The sequence below is a fragment of the Hippocampus bargibanti genome, linkage group LG19 (assembly GCF_051943395.1).
Source record: "Hippocampus bargibanti isolate YZ-2025 linkage group LG19, ASM5194339v1, whole genome shotgun sequence".
In the NCBI taxonomy this organism is placed as follows: Eukaryota; Metazoa; Chordata; class Actinopteri; order Syngnathiformes; family Syngnathidae; genus Hippocampus; species Hippocampus bargibanti.
The window spans coordinates 3,565,837-3,586,146 of record NC_142752.1 but is presented as its reverse complement, the minus strand read 5'-3'; the positions used below and the strand labels follow the sequence as shown (position 1 = coordinate 3,586,146).

The 20,310-nt window shown below is 44.8% G+C and overlaps 1 protein-coding gene and 1 long non-coding RNA gene across 4 annotated transcripts in view; one reads left to right on the top strand and one right to left on the bottom strand.

Moving 5' to 3' along the window:
- Positions 1-20,310, bottom strand: part of LOC148883606 (uncharacterized) — a 101,581-nt gene that overhangs the window by 72,113 nt on the left and 9,158 nt on the right. For both annotated transcript variants that reach the window (XR_016118426.1, XR_016118427.1), the window contains exon 2: positions 7,587-7,665. This is a non-coding gene — a long non-coding RNA (uncharacterized LOC148883606). The remainder of the gene's footprint in view (positions 1-7,586; positions 7,666-20,310) is intronic.
- Positions 1-20,310, top strand: part of LOC148883607 (prospero homeobox protein 1-like) — a 34,605-nt gene that overhangs the window by 5,264 nt on the left and 9,031 nt on the right. For both annotated transcript variants that reach the window (XM_089021595.1, XM_089021596.1), the window contains exons 3-4: positions 4,297-4,404; positions 13,333-13,527. In XM_089021595.1, coding sequence (XP_088877721.1) covers positions 4,297-4,404; positions 13,333-13,527 — 303 coding nt within the window. The remainder of the gene's footprint in view (positions 1-4,296; positions 4,405-13,332; positions 13,528-20,310) is intronic.

Sequence of the window (20,310 nt, the reverse complement as noted above, 5' to 3'; positions counted from 1 at the left end):
TCGTCCTGCCGGGTTCGCCGTATTTATTTTTACCTTCCTAGTTCACCTTTTTGTGAACTTTTCGTCTATCGGCTTCGCTTACATCAGGGGGGACCAAACTTTTTTCAAAGAGGGGCAAGATTTGGCGTATTAAAAATGTAAAGGGGCGGGGGCGATTTAGCGGATGTTCTTTACATATAACAGCAATTAATTGAAATACATTTCAGGCAGCCATTCTCTGCATTTTTTAATTTTAATTTTAGCTATCGTAAGCATGTGTTCTGGTTCATTTGAAAACACGCATATCATAATTGACCAGGGGCCGCATTTGGCCCCCAGGCCACACTCTGGACACTTTGACTAGATTAGTTCCCTGCCCCAAATGCTTTTGTTACAAAAAAAAAGCTAGCATCCTGGAACTTGGCACACAATAGTGTTATACATCCTTGCCTATAGTTTAACCCCCAGCGGTGCCCTGCAGATAAAGACCCCCTCACGCCCACCCTTATGGGAGTCTCATATGGAATCCCCTTGAAGCCTGGAAGCTAATAGCTTAAAGCCCTTCTACTTTCATTTCCGGTTTACCTTTTTTTTTTTACCAATCCCTCTCTGGCCCCGCCCCCCTCATGAAAATGTCATTCCTCCCCTCAGTTCTGCTTCGAAAGTCATTCGAATTCATTCGATGCTCAATGAATCACTCCTCTAGTTTACCCGCTCGACTAGGGAGGACGTGTTTATTTAATAACGACAGGCGGTCTGGTTTGGCGCATGTCACCGAAAGGTCGCCCGAGGACTCGACCCAGATGTGTATTCAAGATTTCTTTTTCTTTTGGCGCTTTTTGTAAAACAAAAATGGCCACAATCATTGGCATTTTTCTTTTTCTTCATTTCATAAAGATCTGTCAATAGCCGGGGGGTTGGGGGGGGGGGAGCTTCGTTCGGCTGTTGCTTGGCAGCCAAATCCTTTTTTTTTGCGTATTGTTTGTTTTGCCTCCTCGCAAACGCCCCTCCTCCCAACTTGTCTTTTTTTTTCCTTCTTTTGAAGCGGACGTTAACAGGTGTTTGCAGCGGGCTGTTTATCTTTCATTACCTCGCCTTGTCTTCTGACCTAAGGCTGAACGCTTTTTTTTCCAGCGATCCATAATCCCTTTACTTTTGCGGGATGAATAGAGATAGAAAGAAAGAGAGAGACGGATAGTAACAGGAAGCAAGTGTAAAACAATCAAACAATAATAATAATAATAATAATAATAATAATAATAGCCAGCCCACTAATAGCACACTAGCTAGATAGCTAGTCAGCCAGCTAGACCGCTAATAGCAATAATAATAATAATAATAATAATAATAATAATAATAATAATAATAATAATAATAGATAGCTAGCCAGCCAGATAGCTAATACATAGCAAATACATGGCAATATTAATAAATAATAATAAAACTAATACTAATAATAATAATAATAAGAAGAAGAATACATTTCATTAATAAGCGCCTTTCAAAACTCTTAAGTTCACTTTACAGTCACAGGATCAGTTTTTCTGCAAGTGAGCAGCGGCAGCCACATGCGCCAGCGTTCACTCAACCCGGAAGTAACTCAAATAGATAAAAAGCTAGCTAGCTCCCCAATCGATAGCCAACAGAAACCTATCTAGATAGCCAGCCAGCTAGATAGTGTATAGCTAGCTAGAAAGCCAGCTAGACAGCCAGGTAGCTAATATATTGCTATCAAAGTTTTCCGACTGCAATCTAATCTAATGGTTGTCCAGGGTGGTCCAACCAAGGCGAGTTGCTGCTGCTTGTCATGCTTTTTTTTTCATACATTTTAGCACATCATCGTTTCGCCGGCATTTAACGAATCACTTACAACTTCTTTCCGAGCCTCTGAGGTCAGCGACAGCTTGTCGGACATTTTTTTTTGTGAGTTCACCGCCGTGCTGCGCACGACGCCGAGCAGATGGCGCCCAATCGGGGTTTTTTTTTTTGTACAGACTCCAATTGAAAATATTCTTGTCCCTACACCTGAAACGAGGGAGGCAAGTGGCCATTTTGCGCTCATGACTTGGGGCTATGAGGGAGGAGGGGGTGGGAAGTATATCGAGGGGCAGCGGTGATTTCTTGCATCCCGGCGAACTGCGGAAGCCAGCTGGTGCGAGCGAGCCATCATGACAAAATAATAGCCCCGCGCGACACCCCCCCCCCCCCCCTTTAAGTCCAATCACAATTACATTTGCAAGCTGTGAGGGAATCGCAGATGAAAACGTCTCATCGGGAGAGACGCAAGGTTTCCTTAATGGTCGCCCGCGACGCTATCGTCTGGGCGTTTTGCCTCGATTAAAAAGGTTGACAGCGAGACTATATCCTAATTTGAGGTGAAAGCATTCGGATGGATGTCCCCCAGACCCCCCCCCACCTTCACACAAAGCATCCCACCTTGCCTGATTTGAAAAAGAGCTGCGAGCTCTGTGTCTGAAGATCCATTGTATCCCCCTTCGCTCAGCAGATGGTGTGGTGTGGGGAGTGAAGTGCTGCTCTTTTGGCCGGGCCTGATGAAGGAACACCAGCCTGCCAGTGTTACCCCACCCTTTCCACCACCCCCCCTCCCACCCCTACAAGACCCTCGCTCCCTATATGCTTCTCGCTTACTGAATCATACAAAGTAGACGAGATCTTTTAAGGAGCCAAGCAGGCATGGTTGGGCTTTGCAGTGTCACCCAAAGGCCAAGGGCAATCCAATGTAGCAGCTGATACCCCCCCCAGCTCCCTACTCGCACCCACTCACCTCGCTCTTCATAGTTACTGTCACATCTGGACACTTGACTGGTTTTAACAATCAGCGGCGACCACCGTTGATCGTAAATAACGTCACGTCAGTGTACTTTGGCCTCTCCGGTATTAATCTTCATGAGAACTTTGGACTGGAATCTTGATTCTGATTCTCATTTGGCAAACCTTGGCTTCCAAACGGCAATCCAGATCCATCAGATCCTTATCCATCAGACGGATGCGATCAGACACTATTATACGGACGTTAATTCACCGTGGAAATGGCTTGAGACGCTTTGTGGCGCAGATGTGTTCCACTCCCCCCTTTACCCACCCGTTCCCCACCCCTGTTTGGCTCGGTCCAAAGCATTGGCGGCCCTCTTCTCCATCTTTTCGCTTCTCCAAGGCTTTGGCAGAGGCTTTTACGTACGAGGGGTGGAGTCGAAGGGATGTAATTGTAGATTGGAACAGGGTCTACCTCTTAAACACCAAAACAATCTCCCATCCACCAAGAAGACCCTTGGTTGAGGTTGATCCATGTAAGGGGGGGTACCCGGGGCTTTGTGATGGGGTTGCAGGCTATCTGCTGAAATCTTGTTTATCCCCCTGATAAGAGGGCCAACGTCAGAGCATCATATTCAGGCTTGGCGTGGGTTGTCGCCAAGCCATTAGACCTTTTCTTGCCCATTCGCTGGCGTTTACTGCTGTCTTTGTCTATGATATGCAAATCGGATCCTCCCCGCCAGCCCTTCTTCCTCTTTTCGGGTGGAGGTTAGCATAGGGAGAAGGCAAAAAGGCGCTCGCTTGCTTTGACTGTGAAATGAGCCTCCTTATGGTAGAAAAAAAGCTGTAGGGACGGATGGCATTTTATTAGCCGTGAAAGAGTCAGGTCCGATGTAGACAATGCTAATTGCAAGCAAATTTTAAGGTTAGCGCAACCTCTCAATGAAAGCCAACTTTCAATGAGACTCTAAACTCGACCACTTTCCTACGTAAACCCCGGTGAAATTTCTCAGGAGCCAACGATAACAGATACTGACTGACAATAATGCGACATAAGCTAGCGTGGTTGATTGTCAACTTATTGTTCAAGAAGATTACGATTTTGATGGATTTGGTCGTGAGGAGTGATCAAAAATATGAGGCAATCGCATTGTTAAATAGGTCAATGAAGTACAACATAGCTCAGTTTTGCTCCTGTTGAACTTTAAAAATGAAAAACAAAAACAAACGTTAGCGCGCAAGCATGCTAGCATATTGTTTAAGCTAGCGCACACTTTTCTATGCCTGCGTTCATGAATGCAATGTGTTTTGTTTTTGTGTTAAGTACAGAAATAACTTTGGCGATTAACACGACAGCTTTTAATAGGGTGGGGGTCAGTCTTTTAAGGTTTGGGATTGGTGTTAGCACTTAAGTAGCCTTTGGATGAGCATTTAGGGTTTCGCATCGAGTTAGGGTTCATTTTCCAGTTGCGTTCAGATTGGCTCGTGGATAGTAGTTCATGCTCTGTCTGAACAATCTTGATCCTTAACGGACGCCGTTTTCAGATTCAGGAGGGCCTCTCACCAAATCACCTGAAGAAGGCAAAGCTCATGTTCTTCTACACTCGCTACCCGAGTTCCAACATGCTCAAGATGTTCTTCTCCGACGTCAAGGTGAGTCCATACCACTCGGAATGATCGTCAATAGAAATTTTTAAAAAATTGGTCAAAGACTACGTATTTTTTACCATCTGTTTTGAAAATAGGGAAGTTGCATTTGTGACGACATGCTAGCTCGGTTTTAAATGAACAATGCCTGTCACTAACCGTACCCTTAAATTGTGGTTTTATGCAAAAGACGAAAGATGAGGAAGTTGGTTGCTTCGGTCGTAGTCAATGCCTATCCAAGCAGGTGTAGGAAAATGGGGTTGAAGGTTGAAGGGTGGTCTGTTTGGCATACATGCAAGGAGGAGCCCAACTGGGAGTTTAATGAAGAAAACAAAGCTCAATTTTTAAGCTGGACTGCAAAAAAACAAGCACAACACAATGGCTGTGTGTATGCGAGTGTGTGTGTGTGTGTCTGACCATACGGAGGGGTAAACACTGTGACAGATCCAGGCCATCTTATTCAAATCAGAAGATAAAGGTCCCCCTTTTCCCTCTCTCAGCTGCCTCCTCTTGGATGCCGCCGCGAACGCGGGCCGCCATTCGCGGTGGGTCACGTGACTTTCACTCAGCACATCGGCACTCGGCACTGAAAAGGGGGCGCATGTTTGGCACCCGCCAATAGTTCTTGGAACCAAGGGGGTTGTGGGGAAATAAATAAATATAAAAAATCCCCTCGACCCGAGATTGAAAAGGACAGTGGGGAGAAAGAGGGGGGGGGGGTGTTTATTATTATTATTATTATTATTATTATTATGAAAGATTCAAAGCGCTTTTGTTTGAGTGACTTAATGGCCGCCGAGAAGGGAAGAAGAGGAGGAGGGAGGGAGGTGGTAGGATCACAGGCCACCTCATCAGACAAGGAAACAAGGTCAAGATCGTTAAGAGGATTACGAGCCACGTTGCTTTGTTTTTGTTTTGCGTTCCAGACAATAGAACCCGACCCCTCAAGTTTGTCGACATGTATGGGAATTAGACGGACTAGCGGAGAAGAGTTCGCCGGCGTGGGCTCCTTTGCACGTCGGCTGTTCTCAGACAAAGGGTAGTCTTTAAAGCTAATAAGGTCTCCCTCCGCTAATCAGTCGAAGACCTAATGAACGTGGGAAATGAGGCCGTCCGGACCACCGCGGGACGCCCGCCCTCCCAATGATTAATCTCCCCCTACTTTGGGTGTGATCCTGACTTTCGACTTGGTTACGTTTAGCAATGTTTTGACATATGTGTCAAAAGGCCATTGTATGGACTCTGTGATCATCCCTGCCCACTTGAATACATTTTGATTGGCCGGCGAGAGTTAATATGCGGCGATTAATTACGTCGGATGAAGGAAGAGATTGGATAAAGATACATGATGTCATTTCATCATCAAATATGGTCACATGACTTCACGTTTTAACTCATTCACTGCCAGACAATGTGCAAAAATGTGTCCACTCAAGTGCCAGGGTTTTTGTCATCGTCACTCGAATTCCAGGACCTACAGAATGTAGAGTTTTAGGATTACGTAAACATTCAATGCAGCATATGAAACCTTAGACTCTCTTCTTACATCAGAAAAAAAAGTAAATTCCTCATGTATATGGGTCTGGAGTTATATGAGCTTGAAATGAGGGCGGCTGTCCAAAATACAATGCAATGCATACATATTGATTTATATCGCGCTTTTAACAACAGCTGAAGCTGGAACAAAGTGCAAACATGGAAAAAAGGGAAATGATGCCCCCTTGTGGAAGGGAAAAATATTACCAGATGTCTGACCAGCGCTTTATCGGCACCCCCGCAAGAAAAACCAAAACCCGAACAAATTCAGGAATGGCGCTCTACATCCTATTGTAAATTCCCAAATAAATCTGTGAATGGCAAATAATTAGTTAAATGTAAAAGAAAAACAATTCATGCCCCACATTGTCGTTAATCATGCGGGCTGCTGCGACATCACATTTTTTTTAGCTTTTTTTAATCTTAAAAATAGTATTTTATTACTTTAGATTGATGCACTTTTCAGTGTCTTACAATACAACACACATTCATATGCAGACACTCATTCACATGTAATCTTGCTAACTTGCTAATGTCACAAGCTATGGCTAATCCCGTCTCTTCAAGACATACGCTGATATATCGACTACTATGTGTACATTGTTTTTTTTCCTGCGTTCAAATGCTCAAATATTAAAAATAAAATCATGCCCAAGACATCCTTTTCACTGATTGACACAGATTTTGACGCCGCTGCGCAAACTAGCTCAATGCTAACGGTTCATAGTACCAAGGGTTTTCCCTTGGTACTAACATACATACAAACTCTGAGGCTAAAAATTAAACCTCGAACCTCTACGCTGCCCAGAATTTATGAATTCATTGATTCTTTTGCGATCTGCGGTTCTTTAAACTAAATCACAATGGTGATTTTCCGATGGTGATTGGATCCGACAACGCAGTTCATGAGGTTTACCCCTCTTTCATAGGTCACTACTCCTGTTTACCATCTTTTTTTTCTGATGATGAAGCACACTATATGCACCTCGTTGGGGCCAACGAGAAAGAAAAGAAAGAAAGAAAAGCCAGCGACTGGATTTGAGTCACCGCCGCTAACAAAAGGCCGCTTTCCAGGGCTGCTTTTTTTTGTGTGCAGTCAGCCAATCGGCAGCCGGAGATTATCTCCCACAATTCCCCCATTGCGAAAACAGGAAACGTTAGAAAGCCCCGATGACTGTGAAGGGGCTTACGAGAGAGAGTGCGAGGGCGAGAGCGAGGCCCAGACAGGCTTCTGTGTCTTTCTGCTTAACTCTGCTTGCTTGTTCTCGACGTTAGCTTAGCATGCTGAGGTCATCTGTGTATTGTCTAGCACTGTATTGTCTAGCACTGTAGGACGGACACCCCGAGCATAGACGAGCTTGCATCCATTTAATTTTCAACATTTGGCTCCATAGGAATGCAAAAAAGATGACATTTTGGGGAACATAGTTGGGAATGGGTAGCATGGACCTGTTAGCATGTTAGCCGTCCAGTTTTGAGAGTTTGGGGTTCTAAGCTCGGCATTGTCGTTTGCAGTCATAGTATTCAAAAAGTGAGTGGTTAGACATTTGATGGTGTTTTTTTTTATTTTAATTTCTATTGTAGTTTTATGTATTTACGATTTTTCCGTGGTATAGTTCAAGACTCATGTGTCACGGACAATTGCCGCTTACCTGATTTCGAGGTTGGGTCATGCGGCTGAGCCGTTTTGGCAAGTTTTCAGTCTGGAGGAAGTGGCAAAGTTGACATTTCCTGAGGGCATAAAAAAGAGGGTTTTATTTAAGTGGTCAGTCACATATTATAATGCCCCCCAAACAAAACATACATACAAACAAACAAACAAACATATAAATACATAAATTCAATTATTATTCAAATAATTACAATCAACAAAAAAGTGACAAAAATGTGTCACCTGATTCATTGAATGTTAGCATTGGACTTTTTTAAATCTATACATTACACCGAAACCACAACTTTTTTGGTTTGTTGCCAGTCACACTGAAATAAGATTAAACCTGTATTTTTAACAATTTATTTCAACATATTAAACTGCAGTGCAGTGAGATACAGCGCACCGAATTTTACATGGGCAAAAGTTTGCCCAAAGTCCTTAAAACAGGCCTTAAATGTCAATCAGAGTTTGAATTTTTTGTTTTGTCACGATGTGTCCTGCGACCAGTCCAGGGTAGAACCTGTCCCTCCCATATTGCATCCCGTACAATTGGAAGTGAATGCTTTGCTGGAGTGTGTTCTATTCTAGACGCTGTGTGTGTGTGTGTGTGTGTGTGTGTGTGTGTGTGTGTGTGTGTGTGTGTGTGTGTGTGTGTGTGTGTGTGTGTGTGTGTGTGTGTGTGTGTGTGTGTGTGTGTGTGTGTGTGTGTGTGTGTGTGTGTGTGTGTGTGTGTGTGCGCTGGCGCAACCCTGTTTGTGAGCCACCTTCTATCTGCCGCTGTTAGCATTAAGAGGTGACCTTTCACAGGCTCTTGAGTGTTAGTGTGAGAAACACACTCTTGCTGTCCCTCTCTCATCTGCCTCTTAGCTTGCTACGCGCGCACACACACACACACACACACACACACACACACACACACACACACACACACACACACACACACACACACACACACACACACACACACACACACACACACACACACACGTATATATACGTTGCATCTCATGTGAGTGCCGGCTGACCCCTGACAAGTCTGATTAAGGAGCCGCGGTGATGTGTTCCTTTGAGCCCGGTCCCTCTTTTTACGCCCGACACCCTTGTCCTCAGCTGTTTTTGGGATGGGAAAGAAGTGGGGGGGGGGGGGGTGAGGGTCAGGTTGGGGGGAGGGTTAGGTCAGGTGTCTCCTTCATCCTCCTACTAGCAACTTAATGAACCAAAACTGCCCAATGTTGCAATTGACTTTGCCAAAGTTGACTGAGCAAAAACTATATGGATCAAGCAAATCGAGGACCTCTATATTTTTATGTCGGGGTGTTTTGTATGGAGAGTAGAGGCGCTTAGTTCTATTTCCTCCCAAGCCGTCTCCGTAATAAAATGACACGTCGATCCGTCACTCGGGCTGCCTTGCGTTGACATCAAAGGTCTCCACTGTGAGCGATGGCTGCCGTTTTCCACAATTTCAATTTTCAAAAGCGTGCGGCTTCGAAAATCTCTTGTCGGGTAGTAATTCATTCATGTCGCCCGTTGCGAAGAAGAAGAACCTTCCGGGAAGCTTTATGAACAAATGGTGAGAGATTGCCACGGTCTATTTGTTATCTATGGAGGACACTGATTTGCTGTGGCGACCCCTTGAAGGGAAAAGCCGAAAGGAAAAGAAGAGCTATCTATTTGCTATCTATTAGCTATCTGGCTGGCTATCTATTAGTTATATAGCTGGCTGGCTGGCTAGCTGCCTATCTATAGGCTATCTATTAGGTAGCTAGCTCTCTATCTATTTGAGTTACTTCTGGGTGGGTTGAGTGAACGCCGGCGCGTGTGGGTGCCGCTGCTCACCCACAGTAAAACTTATCCTGTGACTGAAAAGTGACCTTGAGAGTTTTGAAAGGCGCTTAGAAATGAAATGAAATGTATTATTATTATTATTAGTAGTAGTAGTAGTAGTATTAGTATTCTGGTGTTTTGAGAGACATTTTTTGAAATCACAAACATCATTCACTTTCAGTCTCTTAGTTTAATACTAATGCTTAATGCTAAACAAGTTCCAATGTATTTTGTAGCTAGACCACATACATTTTAAAAATAGTTATATTCTTTATCATATGCAAAGAATGCCGACCACCAATGACTACGATGTATTCATATACAGTAAAGTCTCGTTATATCGATATCGGATATATCGATAGTCCCGGTTATATCGATACTATTTCTATGCACGCACGGAGAAAATTACATGCAAACAGGGTCGGATATATCGATAGTCCCGGTTATATCGATATTTTTCGGACTCCCTTGAATATCGATATAACGAGACTTTACTGTAGTTGTATTTTAAATAATTTGCTTGTTTTTCTTCAGTTGAAAGCAGTCCTATCTCAAAAAGGGGTTTGGGGAGGGGGGTAGGGTCACTTCCCGACACTGCAGTCAGTCCCGTGATGTGCGATGGATGTTAGTACCCTTCACAAATATGGAACTGCTTGGTAGAAAAAAAACGAGGCTATTGTGTGCATTGAAGCAGCCCCTTGCAGCCCAGCAAATATTTGTAAGTGTCAGTAGTTTGTTTGTTTGACGCGTCCATGTCACGACCCCAGCCTGCTGACTGCTCACGTTCCAACCCCGCCGCCACCACCTACGCCGCCACCAAAACCCCCCATCCCTTCCCCATCCCAACACCATTGTCCGACAGAGCTGACCTGCACCAGTCCCACCCCTCCATCTTTCCCTCCCCACCTCATTTCCCAGTTTATGCTCACCATGCACTTTAGGACAGTCTCCCTCCATCACCTCCCTACTCATACGCACCCTCCCGAAACCCAAAAACAGTATCAAGCGGACATCTTGGTCTCGGCGGCTTGGTCTTCCCACCCCCCTTTCATGCAGAATCGCGATATCATGAGGAGTGTGTGTGCCTGCGTGTCGCCGAACAATAGCCACAGCCCTAATCTCCATGTCAAAACCACCCGGCCTCCCCAGCCAGTAGTCCGTTCAGCGTTTTTGTGCCCCCACCCCCTTTTCGCACCAAGCCCCCACGCTTCCAATCCATTCTTCGTCTTGTAGCACCGCACGCAAAAAGAGCACAGAGGGGCGGTAATGTGAGCAGATGATCCTAAAAGTGGCGGGCATTTGCTACCTGTGAGAGTTAAAAGACAGACAAATACAATGCTAATTGTTAGCTGTGGCGCTTGTGGAGTTTCCTGGTGTATGTTAGTTAGTATTCGAGTATATGTGGGTAATTTAAAGACAAAATGTTTCACTCTTTCAGTCTATTTTGACAGTAATATTTGGCTGGGTGTATCTACGAGGAGCTTGAAGCTACGTTGCTAATTGTGACAGTTAAAACACTGTCAAATCAATGCTAATTGTTAGCTGCGGTGCTTGTGGAGTTCCCTGGTGTATGTTAGTTAGTATTCACGTATACAGTATGTGGGTACTTTAAATACAAAAAGGTTCACTCTTTCGGTCTATTTTGACAGTAATATTTGGCTTGAGTGGCTATGAGTAGCTTGTATCTATGTTGCTAATAACTGTGGGAGTTAAAACACTGTCAAATCAATGCTAATTGTTAGCCGCGGCACTTGGTACACGGATTCACTTATTCACATTCGTATGATCAGACAAATTCTATTCACAACTCTGTCTATCAACACTTTTACCCCAAGCCCAAACTTTCTTTCCTATTATGGTGCAACTGCAAAATGTGATGTGGTGGCACCCTCGCAGGTTAGACCGTAATGAGCCTAAAGTCAATAAAATCAAACAGTGGATAGATCCAATATCAAATGACTTTTAGTGGTAGCTAAGACAAACACAACCAAATAAAAAGACAATACTAGCATTTCAGCCCACTAGTGGATTTTAGTGGACAAAAATGGCAGTGCTTTAAAGTTTCGGACCATGTTATGTGCCTGGAGTCCTTATCTAGTGTCTGGCTTGTTTAGACTGTGTGTTTTCACAGGCAAAAAGGAAAAAAAGAGCTAGGGACCCGCTGAGGCTCTTAATAGGTTTACTTGGCCCTATTGAATCCAGCCGAGCGGCACAGATCAGATAGCCACAGTCTTCGCTACAGCTTATCGTCCCGGCCTCTTTTCTCTTGACCACTTTTTTTTTTCCTTCTACCCCCACCCCCTACAGCCCCTGCTCTTTTTCTTCCCTTTTCTTTCCTGACCGGGAGGTGCGGAGAGGGGAGGAGAATCAGGGTGTAATTGGTGAACGAGGTTAAGTACTTGTTTGAGCCCCCCGCGGGCTGGGGCGCTTCAGATGATGACTTAATCGTTTTTCTGCTCAATTATGCGTTTTGCGGACCAAACCCCGCCGCCGTCGCCGCTTCGACACCCTCTGTTCACCTCTTCCTCCACTCTTTGGGTTATGATAGGGGGCAGGAGGGCGGAAGCGGGTATGGGGGGGTGTTCGGCTCCCAGCGGGAAAGATGAACACACTCTCACTTACAATCTCTCTTGTCTCGCTTGTCTTACTTAATGTCTCTATTATCGGCGGCGATTTTTCTGCCTTCTTTTTCACACCTCACATCACGACTCCCCCCTGACGGGGGAGCGCTTTTATCCTCACGTCTTGTCTTCTTACTTCTACATCCGACGACTTTATGAGTCTGAGACATGACGGACCGCAACCTAAGATGACTTGGACGAAAGATGTCATAAGATGTTCCGGAAATACTTTTTGACTAAAGAATTTGACATTTTGTGTAGCCCAGAGCATCATGTTGGGATACAGATTTTATTTTTTTTCCCATACCGTTCCTATGAAGCCATACGTTGTACAAGAATGTCAGAGACTAATGTTCAAGATGTCCAAGATGACTAGGTCAGCATTTCCACACCTCAAGTTCAACGACATTTTACAGTAGTTCTTTTAAAAAAAAATAATTATACTTCTAGTCAGTCCACCACTGCAAAAGCCAAACCACATCTTCCCGGACATACCAAAAGTAAAAATCTGGACTTTTGAGAACAAAATGGATCAATGAAAAGGTTTCTTCAGCCGTCATCTGTACTTCTTTGAAGAAGCATCTTGGATAAGAAGCGAAACGTCCGACACCTTCAAAGAAGTATAGATGGATGGCTGAAGAAACCTTTTCATCGATGGACCACTCCTGTACGACTGAGAGCTTACACAGACAAAATCCTAAATGAAGGCTTAACCTTCATAGGAAGTGCATTTCAAACTGAAATTTCAGAAATGTTAAGTTCTTCGTCTTGGTAGTTTCAGGAATTTAAAACTATTTTTTGATAAAGAGCGCACTGCATTAAAAGGCGCATAGAGTGGAAGCTATCGGTGGTTGCGTTATGCATCCACTAGCTAGAGCTACGCTGAACTAAATACAATGCAATACAGATTTTCATAGAGAGCTTTCACATAAAGGTCTTCACAGAACATTTAAAATACTATGTCCAAAAAATCTGAATCATGAACCATATAGGGTGAAACTGATTATGAAGCGCCCTCTCGGTTTTTGAGATTAACGAACGCCTTTAGGTTGCGCCTTATTGTGCAGAAAATATGGGAACCCAGACCAAAGTCTCCTTTCAGCGTTTCTGCATACTCAGTTCAAAATGTCTTGGTTCGATAACGACTTAAGATTCAAGATTCCACTTGCAAAGTATCCAGACCTCTTCTTTTGACGCTGAGAAATTCCAATAGATAGAACACATGAGATTAAGAGTCTTTGAAAGTTGAACCAAGTCCAAAATAGCTCTAACCATTCCCCCGGTTCTCTTCTCTTGCAGTTTAACCGCTGCATCACCTCGCAGCTCATCAAGTGGTTCAGCAACTTCCGGGAGTTCTACTACATCCAGATGGAGAAATTCGCCCGGCAGGCCATCAACGACGGCGCCGCTGGCGTGGAGGACCTGAGCGTGAGCCGGGACTGTGAGCTCTTTCGTGCCCTCAACATGCACTACAACAAGGCCAATGACTTTGAGGTAAGCAGCGGGGGGTACCGCTACGGGGTACACCGTTCCACCTTGAGATGCTGATGGGTAGTTTGAAGTATTTTGTTTTTGTTTGTCTTGATTTTTTTATTCTTTATGCATATCTTTGTTGGATTATATACAAATCAAATTGTAACATATATTTGTGACGTATTTTAATGCATTTTATGCTATAGAAATCATTTATGTTTGAATTTTGTAGGGGCTTGAAACGGATTAGGGCATTTACATGGAAAAGGCGTCCTGACTTAGAAACTTTTCTAGTTTTTTTCCCAATGGCTATTCATTTCGCTAATGTCCCGTCTTAATAAGTTATGTTGGCATCAGTTTTAGAAGTTCTGTTTTTTTTTTTGGCTACCAAGTCCATTGTTGTGCTTTCGGGCTCCTGTTTGACTAAGCGATGCCGTTTCGGAACTCAAAAAGTGCAAAAGCGGAAGAAAAACGGATTGACTTGATTATCGCACCTCATCTTCCCCATCTTTTGTTTCATGGCCTTCGTTCGTTGGAGACACTCGCTACTTCCCCGTGACTCATTTCCCCCTGGCGTGTTTGACGCTACGTCTTCCAGTTTTTAACAAAAGCCCTCAATGGGTAACTTCACTTTTTGGTGGGATTTTTACAACACGCACTTCTGTTTTTTTTGTTGTTGTTTTTTGAAGCAACCTTGGCTCACCGTTTCCCCTTCTCGGTGTGGGCGGAATGTCAAGAAGGTTCGCACGTGTATTTGTTACAAACGCTCGCCGTTCTGCGAGTGCCCCGTGTGAGTGTTTTGTTGTTGCCGCATTTCCCAGCAGTGTCCTGTTCACCTCGAAGGGTACGGCAATCCCTTGGACCGGACCGAGCATGCTGGCAAAGCATTTTTTTTCCTCCCCCCCACACGTGTCTATGTCACTTTGGGGGCTGCAGCGGGGCAGATTGGGGTGGGGGGTAGAGGGGGGGTTTCAATGCTATCAAGGTTAAGCGTCCTACTGTTTTAGTACGAGGAAGAGAGAGAGAGAGAGATGGATAGATAGGGGATGGAGGGTGAGAGCTGAGAGACAAAAGAGCATTGAAGGGAGGCGGGGGGGGGGAGTCAGGGGAGAGTGGAGGTGGTTTGGGGGTGGGTGGTGGGGGGTAAAAGATAGAGATGACGTACTGGATACAAGTGCCCTTGCGAGCAGTGGGAGTTTTGCAGAGCTCACACTTGAAGTGCTTCACTCCCACTTTTTTTGGCACCCCCCCCCCAATCCGTCTATTTCACTCCGTGTGCGTTATTTGTCCACTGGGGCCACACACACACACACACACACACACACACACACACACACACACGCACACACACCACTTTCCTACATCCATCTTCTGTCTTCTCCAAAGGGAGGCTTTTGAAAGGCTCGGTGAGGGGGGGGGGGGGTGGCAGAAGCACTTGGATATGATGTCTCAATAAGTCTATTGGAAATTAGCAACGAATAATAATAATAATAATAATAATAATAATAATAATAATACATTTCATTTCTAAGCGCCTTTCAAAATTCTCAAGGTCACTTTACAGTCACAGGATCGCTTTTCTGCGTGTGAGAAGCGGCAGCCACATGCGCCAGCGTTCACTCAACCCGGAAGTAACTCAGATAGAAAGCTAGCCAGCTAGCTAACAGATATCCAGCTAGACAGTTAGCTAACTAGCTAGATAGCCATATAGCTAATAAATATCCAGCTACATAGCTAGCTAGCTAAACAGATAGCAAATGGATAGCAAATAGATAGCCAGCTAGGTAGCTAGCTAATAGATAGCAAATATATTGCCAGCTAGGTAGCTAGCTTAGCTAGATGATAGAAAATGGATAGCAAATAGATAGAAAGCTAGGCAGCGAGACAGATAGCTAATAGAAAGAAAATAGATAGCAAAAGGATAGCCAGCTAGGTAGCTAGCTAATAGATAGCAAATTCAAGTATGGCAGTATGGCATTTTTTTTTTTCTCTCAAATAACAAATCGCTGTCTATTGACGACGTCAAGGCAGCATTGATGAGGTCTATGGGCAATTTCATAAGTGCACCCCCCCCCCCCCTAGTTTTTTGCATCCTGCACTGTACTACTTGTAAACCGGCTGAAGGGGAACAGCTTTTTTATTGTTTTTTAAGCATTTTCATACATAAATGTCAACATTTGCAAGAAGCGGTGAGGACAGGTGTTTGTGCAAGGATGGGGTGGGGGGTTGTTGCGAGGCATATATGCGAGGGGTGTGTGTGTGTGTGTGTGTGTGTGTGTGTGTATCTGTTTTGCATATTAAGGCTTTTTTTAAAGGCAGCCGGGCAGGTGTCGGAGAGATACGGGAGCTGATTAGAGGCTAACGTGAGATGGAAAAAAAAAAAAAAAAAAAAAAGAAAAAATAAAATAAAAATGGCCAGTTATGGAAATTTCAACAGCTCAGAAGAGCCTCACAATGTTTGTGTGGGGCTTTTGTTTGTGCGCGTGGGTGTTGTGTGTGTCTCACGTGTGTTATGTACAGTATGTGCAAGTTTCGTCTTAAGTGCGTTTTTGTGTGTGTGTGTGTGTGTGTGAGTCATAGAGGAAAACATGGATGTGGTTGGAGATGACTGAATATGTGGATCAGGATGCCCCCAAGGCTCGTTTTTGTGTGTGTGTGTGTGTGTGTGTGTGTGTGTGTGTGTCTCTCTTTTCTCCTACCTACCCGCGCCACCTCTTGAAACAAGAGCCTACGCACACACACACACACAGCAAAGTTTCCGTTCGCTCGTTTCTACATCATCAAAGTTCCATCCACCTTGGTGCCGTCTTTGGAATGAATATGTCCTCTGTTTCAGCGACACACTCGCCCGCTAACACACAGAGACTCGGTAACACACACACACACACACACACACTCGTCCGTCCGTCCGTGGCCTTTCTTGTTTGATGCTAATCTGCTCTGTCACTCCGTTGGCCTCATCCGCTCCCCATCTTCCCTCCCAGCTTGTCTTTTGTGGCGATTGTTTCCTCTTTTCCTTTCATATCGCTCCCTCGCTCGCCCGATATCCCTCCTCTCTTTCTCCCTCGCTTTTCCTTCCGTGCGTCCAACCGTCCGTCGCCGCTCTCCCTTTTCACTCTTTCATCCTCCTCTCGCATGTCTTCCCCCTTCCCTCGCCTTCTCCTCCTATTAGGGAAGTTTTAATGGCATCATTGTCACATTCCTTCCGGCACAATGAACACTGGGCGGTAATTAAAAGAGTTGGACGTTAATTACCTACTTTCCCCTCTTTTCTTCTAACACCCCTCCCCTACACAACTCTTCTTGCCTTTCTTCTCCACTTTCTCATCCACCGACGTCCGCCGCCATCAAAGTGCGACCCCTTTGCCTTGACTTTGAGCGGGCGGCGCTTTCATGTAAAGTGAAAACTCTCGCCGAGCATCCTTTTTTCTTTTTTGTACCCCCACTACCATCACCCCCCCACCCCCCTTTCCAAGCTCCCTTTTCCCTTCTGTCTGTTTTAACCCCCCCAATGACAACACTCATCATCTTTCATGAGACAGGAATGTGTGTGACCTGGTAATGGCTAGGAGGGGCCACGGCGAGGTGGGGGCTAGTCTGATAAAAAGACAGTTTTATGACGGCTCTGGGAAACTCTCAAATTTCCATCGGAGGGCGCGAGCCAAGTTTCCTCAATCTCACACACGTACACACACATGTACACACACACACACACACGGAGGGACATTTAAAAGAGGAAGTTACTATACTATGATCTCTCTTTGAGAGAGGACGATACGAGCGAAAGTGGTGATAACACAGCTCGTTTTGAATTTCCCCTCTTTTTCTCCCACCTTGCGGATATATTTTGGTTCAGGTATCAAACTACCATTGGTGGTTTGTAACATAGAGACTGGAGGAGTCGCAGAAAGGCATTAAAGTGAGAATGAATTCTCATTTGCAACGTTAAAAAGTTGAATTAAAATAAATGTCCACAACCAATATTCAAATACATACTGCAGATTATTTAGTTAATAAATTCCAGAGCAAAGGTGTCAAACTCAAGGCCCGGGGGCCATATCTGGCCCTATGACATAAGTTCACGTGCCACCCTCTCCTGAAAGAAAATCATGTTTATGTCAATTTGGATGATCTTTGCTAAGCAAAAAAAGATAGATATCAAATTGTAATCAGTAAAATAAAATGACATTGAGATTTTTCCTTTATTCTTCAGCACTTGCTGTACCCTCTTTGTGACATGAAGCAGTTCTAGATGAAAGAGGAGAGGATTGTTGTTTTCAGCAGTGGATCAGAGACTTCATGGTGGAATGTGCATGTCTACTACAAGCTAAATGTTGAAAGCAAACACGCAGCTGTAGCATTCATTGATGAAAATAATAATAATTATACATTTCATTGAAGGTGCCCCTTATAATGCGGTGCACCTTATGTATGGATAATGTCATTGGTTGAAGGTGCTCCTTATATTCCAGAAAATACGGTAACTTTTTGTGGCTTTCCACAATAACGACATGTCACCCACCGATGGCCATAATTTGGATCTCAAGTTGGACGACTATGGACAATCCTCACATTTCGTTCATTTTTTCCCCCCAATTTGCCGCCCTCTTCTTCCACCTGCTGTTGTTCCGCCCTCCCCTTCCTCCCCCATCTTCTCCTTCCCTCTCGGCCTCTCCATCCATTACGGGTGAGCCAAGAGCAGATGCTGTCTGTCCAACCGCCGTGCCCCGTTGCATTGTGCGCTTCACCTCTCCTTCCCCCTCCGTTCCTCCCCTCTATCCTCCCTCTTCACGTCCCTCTCGGGGTTCCATTTGTTCCGACGCCTGTTTTCGGCGGTCCGGCTATCCCAAGCTTTTTCTTATTCGCTCTTTTAAAAGGAGACGAAGTGAGGAAAGGGGGGGTGTTGTCGCCACATATGGACGTGGAATGGAGGAGGGCGAGTGGAGGGGTTAGCAGGGCTTTGACCAAAGTCTGACCTCAGAGAATCAGAGGTGAAAAGGTGACGGCGGGTGGACGTGTACAACGCGAGGAGGGGTCACAGTGAAAATGTTGATAGAAAAACGTTTACAGTCGAGTCAGACAGGGACTCTCCGAGATGGTTGACCAAAGGCAAGAAAAAAAATCGGACAAAACTTCGAGATGAATAAAATGGCGGTATAGATTTAAGTTCAAAGCTGCCAAAAATAAACGCAATATAATATGCCGCTGGCGTACGCACTCCTGTATGTTGACGTATTTTATATGCGGCGACTGTATCACCTCTGGGCTTGAGAAAAGGTGCTTTAGCAGGATAGGAAGAAATGTCAAAAGTGAAAAAATGAAATACAAATGACTCATGTTTCAAGCTGCTTGCAAGATAGTCTAAATAGCCTAAACTGAAACAGCCTACTTTAACGTTAATAAGTGACTAAGTGGCGATTTTCTTCGACAACGGTTACTACTGTGGACGGGTTTACCATGTTATCAGATTACACGGTTTTTGAATATACAGTAAAGTCTCGTTATATCGATATCGGATATATCGATAGTCCCGGTTATATCGATACTATTTCTATGCACGCACGGAGAAAATTACATGCAAACAGGGTGGGATATATCGATATTTTTTCGGACTCCCTTGAATATCGATATAACGAGACTTTACTGTGTATATATATATATATATATATATATATATATATATATATATATATATATATATTGCTTTATTGAATGTTGCTGTGCCGATGACCATTTTGTGTTTGGGAGCCTTTTACTGAGCAAGTTGCTTGTTTTGTAGCCACAAAGGGCCATAAGTCTTCTTGTGCCGGTCCCAAGCCCGGATAAATACAGAGGGTTGTGTCAGGAAGGGCATCCGACGTAAAAGCTTGGCCAAAACAAACATGCGGATCAAACCTTGAAGGGAAAAGCCCAAAGGAAAAGAAGAAGACAGGTACAGAAGTCAGGTTACAGTCTTAAAAATACAATGACATTAGCTATAGAAGCTAACCGCTATCGAAACCCATGTCTTCTGGCCTTTGAATTGAGGAGAGAGGGGCATCATCTGCTTCTGTGTCAATGGCCGCAGGCTATTGAAGACCCCCCACCCCCACCCCTACCACTTGATGTCGCCTGACAGCTCTTTTCTTCACCATGTGGCGCTTCCCCATGTGTGTGTTGACTGAACTGATCATATTTATGTCGAGAGGTTGGTGCCAGTCAGGCCGAATCGCTTAACGGTATTACCTGCTTCCGCACATTACATTTGACCAATTTCCCCCTCTTTCCTTCCTTCCTTCCTTCCCTCCTTCTGTCCCTGGTCACCTTGCTCAGTGGCACAGCTGCTGAAGACGTCATTACTCCTGGACCATTTTGGTCCCCCCCCCTCCCTGTGTATGTGTGAGACTAATGAAGCGTAGTGAAGGGACTGATGCCAAAATGACCAGGGTGTGTATCAGAGGTGCAGATGTGTCCAAGTGGTACCCCCCCCTTCTTACACCCTCTGTCTGACTCCATGCATGATTCCCACTTTCTGTCCTGGTCCAACTCCCAAACTCCACCCCAACGTCTTACTCCACTTGCTCGTCATCATTTATCGTTTGCCCACCCCCTTCTTACTACCCGTCTATTCTTTCTCAACCTCCCTCTCCAGATGTCCCCTTCCAATCTTCCAGACTCCCTTGCTCCTTTCTTTCCATTCCGCCTCCTGCTTGCTCCCTCTCCCTGACTTGCTGACCCCCCCAGATCCGCCCTCCCCCACTCCAATACACGACTTGGTGACCCCCCAACTCATTGTAGTCGATCTCCCCCCAGGGATTGAACTCT